At 55.0% G+C, this 5,715-nt stretch overlaps 1 protein-coding gene across 1 annotated transcript; it reads right to left on the bottom strand.

Annotated features, from left to right (window-relative positions):
* Positions 1–715: 715 nt before the first annotated feature.
* On the bottom strand, positions 716–5,301 carry NPPC (natriuretic peptide C). Its single transcript, XM_033232086.1, has 3 exons — positions 5,063–5,301; positions 4,304–4,614; positions 716–1,217 (listed from the first exon to the last, which is right to left on the bottom strand). Exons 1-2 carry the CDS (start codon positions 5,150–5,152, stop codon positions 4,324–4,326), a joined length of 381 nt encoding a protein of 126 aa, XP_033087977.1. The 5' UTR covers positions 5,153–5,301; the 3' UTR covers positions 716–1,217; positions 4,304–4,323.
* Between the last annotated feature and the right edge of the window lie 414 nt (positions 5,302–5,715).

The raw sequence follows: 5,715 nt of genomic DNA, 5'->3' as shown, positions 1-5,715 counted from the left end.
AAACCTTCTAAATCTCCTCTAAACAGAGAGGGAGTTAGCAGCTATTTCTTCCACTAATAGCAGAAGATGGAATAGAATTTACAGGACCCTAAGTCAGCTGAATTCAAGATTAATTTTTTTTTGAGACAGAGTCTCGCTCTGTTGCCCAGGATTGGGGTACAGTCTGTGATCTCGGCTCACTGCCAACTCCGCCTCCCAGGTTCAAGCGATCCTTCTGCCTCAGCCTCCCAAGTAGCTGGGGTTATAGGCACCTGCCACCACACCCGGCAATTTTTGTATTTTTAGTAGAGATGGGGTTTCACCATATTGGCCAGGCTGGTCTTGAACTCCTGACCTCAGATGATCCGCCCACCTCGGCCTCCCAAAGTGCTGGGATTATAGGTGTGAGCCACTGCACCCGGCCGTTATTAATTTAATTCATAACATCTGACTTCCTAGCAGTCAGGTGTTTGAGCAGAGCTTCCTGACCTGGCTGAACTGGTCAGAATCACTTGGACAAAACTTACACAGCTAGTCCTATCAGATTCGGTAGATCAGAGGGTGGAGGGAGTAGGAATCTGTATTTTTAGCAAGGCCTCCAGGCCTTGACACAGAGAAATCCAGAATTGGGTATCTGGCTGTCACGTCTATCTGGAGGCAAACGCCTTTTCTTAACATTCTCCCTCTGCCTCAGCCTAAGTCTTAAAAAGTAAAGGCAACAAGTAAATAAAGACAGTTTTCAAGATATTCATGGAATGACTTTTTTTTTTTTTTTTTACATTTTTTCAACTAGTTAGGACAAAAACATTACAACGATTGACTTCTTTCATTTAGTTACATAAATAAAATTTTTATAAATATCTCTTTATAAACAATATAAATAGCTTTACAACATAAATACATTTATGCATGACATGAATTTACAAACAGCAATGTTTTACAGCTGGTTCTGTCAGTCTCTTAAAAACTGTCCCTTGTCATCAAGTCGGGGTAGTGTGTGTGGTTCATGTATATAATATATATATAATATATAACTTTTTATTTTTCATTAAAAAAACCAAATAATAAAATCACAACCCCCTCCCCAAATAATAATAAAACAGCTGGTGTTGTGTATTCCCAGTACCAGGAAAAAAAGAAAGAAAGAAATGTAAAAGCCACATTGCGTTGGAGGTGTTTCCAGATGCTGGAGCTGATGACCAAAGGTGACCTCAGCACAACGGAGCCAGTTCCCAATCCTGAAACACAGAGTGAACACAGACGCTCAGTTCTGGCCCCTTAGCTGAGAAATCCTAGCAGGCAGGGTGGTTCTAGAAGCTTTCCTCCCCTTCCCCCAGCAGCTTGAGGGATGTCCCCCGACCTCCACAACCCCCAACCCACCAGGCCTTCCTGCAGATGGGAGGGGCCTCCCACTACACACTCCCCAGGCCCCTTCTGCTTTGCTGCCCCAGCACAGGTGGAACCAGAGTGTCTGCAGCCCTCCTTCTTCCCCCAGTCTAACCACAGGCCTTGTCCTTGGCACTCAGGGAGGCGCAGTGAGAGAAAGAGAATGGAAAATCCCCCATCCTTTTTGCTACAACACAAACCCTCAGTCAGTGCTCGCCCTGGGTTCGTGTGTCTGAGTGACTGTGGATGGAAGGAGAAGGGAGACATGTCAGGATCAGGCATCCTGGGCTCAAATCTCTGCTCTGACATTGACTCCCCGGATGACCCTGGATAGCTGGGAGTGTTCACCCATAAAATAGGATAATAGCCACCTCCCAGGGCTGGCTTTTGGATTCAACAGGGGGCCTCGGATTGGGCATCGGCAGTGTCTGGGTCACAGCCACCACCCAGTAAACAGCACCTCCTTCCTTAGCTGGTTGTGCAGAGGAAAGGGTGTGGGTCCAGGTCCCCTTCAGAAGTAGAGGAAATGGTGTCTCACACCAGCCTTGGGGAAATGCATAGTCATGGGCTCTGGGTTGAGCATTGTCAGGGAAAACTCCCTGCTAATGGGTGTGTGGGTGCCCCGGGGCCCAAGGAAGGTAGCCTTCTGGGGCATTCAGTGCCCTCCCAAAGGACAGCATGCACAGGGGGGACCTGGGCCAGAATGGCTTGATGAACCCTCCCCCACTCCCTTCTCTGGCTCTGCCATGAGTTTACACAGATGACAGCTGTCTGTGATGTTGCTGGGCCCCAGGGGCAAAGTATTCATTCAGGTTTCACCCACAGCTGGTCTCTGTCATTAGCATTTTACAATCAACACCTAGAACCATCAGCGACCATCATTATGGTGGCTTAGAGCCCAAGTCACCCCCTGCGTGGAGAAACGGCCACAACCTCAAAGAGTTTTCATTAATGTGACAAATATAAGCTGTCTTTCCCTTTAACCCCAGTGATATATCCTGGGCATCGCCACCAGCAGCCTGCAGGAAGGATGTTCTGCTCTCTCACTGGGAATGGGGGGCAGTGAGGGTAGCGTTTTTATTTTTCATTTAAAAAAACCCAAATAATAAATCCACACCCCCCTTCCCAAATAATAGTAAAACAGCTGGTGTTGGGCATAAGCCGGTGTTGAGGATGTTGATGATAAGTGTTCATCTATGCTAAGAGAGCTAGTAGGAGATTAATGAACCCCTGATCAAAGCGGTCAAGAATTCTTAGCAATGGATTCCTCCTACACAGCATCTTTCACCACCCGTCTGGTCATCACTTGGTGACCACAGACAGCCAGGCCCAAGAACAAGGCCCCTGTGGGAATGCGCATTCCAGGTACAAACCCATGGAAGAGTCGCTAACATTTGTTCTGGTTCTAAAGTTTGAACTTCATGCTTAAATCAAACTGAAAATTTGAGGCCTCAGACTCCGTCTCTTTGTTGTTTAGACAGGAGAGAAGAGAGGAAAGGCATTCCAAGGGTAGCTACTGAAGGCTGGTCCCCAAGTGTCAGAATCATTTTTCTCCCTGTGCAGGGGAGAGTCAAGATCACAGACAACTGCAGCCTTTGCAGAACTGGGGAGAAGCCCACAGCCGAGGGAGGTCTGGCTGCAAAGAGAGGAAGGGCACTGGTTAAAACCTAGGGCAGGTGGGAGTGGCCATGGGCTAGGGTGTGCTGGTTTCTCTGGTCATTGACAAATATTTCTGAGTCTGTATGGCCTGCAGTGGGCCCTAGAGTGCCTTAGGCCAGCACTTGGCCCTTAAGCTGTTCAATACAGGGAGGTGAATGGGTTCACAAACTGTGAAAAAGTGTTCTGTATTGTGAAAAAGAGACAGTGTGCTGGAGAGGCGCTCTTGTTTACCTCCGGGGGAAGACCCAACACTGACAAGGGTTTCTGGGGTGGAGACAGCAGCTTTCCCATAGCCTGGGATGGGACATTCAAAGTGTGGGACAGGCAGTGGCAGCTGCTGAGCTGGAGGCAAGAAAGCGAGAAAGCCGAGTGAGCCTGATCCTAACGCACATGACTGTCAATGTCAGAGGCTGGGATGCTGTTATTCAGTGGGCACAGGCAGGCGGCAGGAATAGAGAGGAGGGAAAGAGGAGAGGTGAGGCTCTCTGCAGCGGTAAATTACCACCATGCGGCACCCGGCAGGGGGTGACGGTAGGGCAGAGGTTTCCAGCCCTAGTGCGGGGTGAGATTCCCACATCAGAAACGGAGCCCAGAGCACCGGTTGGGCGGGGGACAGGGTTGGTGAGGGACTCTGGGACATGTCGAGTTTGAGGGTGGGGCAAAAAATATTTAGTATCTTTCCTAGTCCCTGAAATAGTACCACAAGCACTGAGATTCACCCCTGAAGCCACGGGGCTGCAGCTCCCTGGACAGACCAGTTTGCCCACTGCCTGGGTTTAGAGAAGGGACAGGACCCTGGACAGACCAGTTTGCCCACTGCCTGGGTTTAGAGAAAGGACAGGAATCGGAGTGCCCCAGGCAGAAGGGCGCCCTGACGGTGCCAACAGAGGGCTACTCTCGCTACAGGGGGCATGGTGGCCGGCAGATGATCAATGTCCCCTGGGCTTGTGGGTATAACCTTCCTTCTCTGCTCCCACAAACCCATGATCTCCCCTCAATCCCCCCACCAGCTGGCCAGCTGGGGCCAGTACTGCTAGTTCAGCTAAGGTGCAGGGGTGGGTGAGACGCCACCAAGCCTGTTTCTGCTTCTCTAGAAGAAGCCTGGTGGGTTCAACCAGGCTGAGCCATTTCTGACCTTGCCAAAGTTCCCTGATCACTTTATCCTTCGCTTTCTTTGTCTGTAAAGGGGGATAATAAAGGGGGCGGCGGGCAAACGCCTGGCACAACTTGAGCAAAGCCAGGCCGGGCTGGGGCTGGGCGCGGGGTCGGCGGTACTCACCGCCGCCAGGGGGCGCCGCACTAACATCCCAGGCCGCTCATGGAGCCGATTCGGTCCAGCTTGAGGCCGAAGCAGCCCTTGGACAAGCCCTTCTTGTTGCCTCCTTTGTATTTGCGCGCGTTGGGGTGCTCGTGCAGAAGGCGGGCCCACGCTGCCCGCGACTTGGTGTCCACGCGCAGGTCCCGGAGCAGTCGCGATCGGTCGCCCTTGAGGTTGGCGCCCCCGCCTCCGGGAGCCTTGTCGCCCTTCTTCTGACCGCCGCCCGCAGCCTGCGGCTCGGCTACCTCCTCTCCCGGCGGGTTTCGCGGGACCTGTCCGAAGAAAGAGCGGGCAGGTGAAGGGACGTGCGGCTGCAGCACGGGAGACTCTGATGCTCCAGCCCCACGCGCCCGCCGGCGCAGGGTGTCCCTTCTGAGCCCAGAGCCGCCCCCACCGATGCCGGCCAGCTTGGCCCCGCATCCACCTGCCACGCGGCCACCTTCTCCGCTCCCTCTGGAAGCCCCCTGCCCTCCCCTCCTTTGCTGCTCGCCGGGCAGGCCACGCTGGGGCAGGGGGCTGCGCATGGGCCAGCGTTCTCCGGAGGCTGGGGGAGTGGACCCCCGAGTCCGCGCTTCGAGGGCTCCCCGGCTCTCGCCCACGCGCATCTCGGAGGAGAGAGCCGCCTGCCTTCCCTCTCTCTTGGGTCCTGCGCGCCGCATTCTCCAAGCCCTCAGCCTCCCACGACTCTCTCAGGCTCGGCGTCCCCACGACAGCACCCACCTTCGGCGGCGCCCCGGGCTTGGCTTCGGAGGGCCGGAGTGAGAGCAGCATGAGCAGCAGGGCGCAGGCCAGCAGCTGGGAGAGATGCATGGTGCCGCTGGGGTCTAGGGGCGCAGACGGGCGGCAGCGAGGGCGCGCGGGTCGGCGGGCAGACCAGCAGGCTGGTGCGGAGCAAGCTGGCTGGGGCTGCAGGGCGAGCAGGCTCCCAGTGCTGCGCGGCGCCGGCTGGGTGCGCTCTGAGCCCGTGACTCCGCTCGCGCCTTTATAATCCAACCTGCCGCTGATGTCATCCTCCCGCCCACCCGGCTGCCCGGGCCAATGACACCACGCACGCGGCCGCGCCGAGGGCCGGGAGGGGGCCGCGGGGGCTCCCCTCCCTTATCCCACCCCGGAGGGATCCCGCGGTTCGGCCGGCTGGCTCCAGGCTGCACTTGGAGCTGCAGAGCGGCGCACACAGGGGAACTCCATTTGCAGCGAGCGCGCGCCCTGGCCTGATGAGCATCCGTGCGCCTGGTGCCCTGTGCACCCGCTGGGTCCTCACCACACTCACTCTACCTAGAAGGGATCTGTAGCTCTCTTTGCAGGTGCAAAGACAGGCTCAGAGGAATGAAATTACTTGCCCAAAGTCATACAGGCAGAAAGTTGGCGCTGCC

The sequence above is a fragment of the Trachypithecus francoisi genome, unplaced genomic scaffold (genome assembly GCF_009764315.1).
Source record: "Trachypithecus francoisi isolate TF-2019V2 unplaced genomic scaffold, Tfra_2.0 Lachesis_group13, whole genome shotgun sequence".
Taxonomy (NCBI): domain Eukaryota; kingdom Metazoa; phylum Chordata; class Mammalia; order Primates; family Cercopithecidae; genus Trachypithecus; species Trachypithecus francoisi.
Note: the sequence above shows the minus strand (reverse complement) of the source record. Positions and strands in the feature narration are given on the sequence as shown.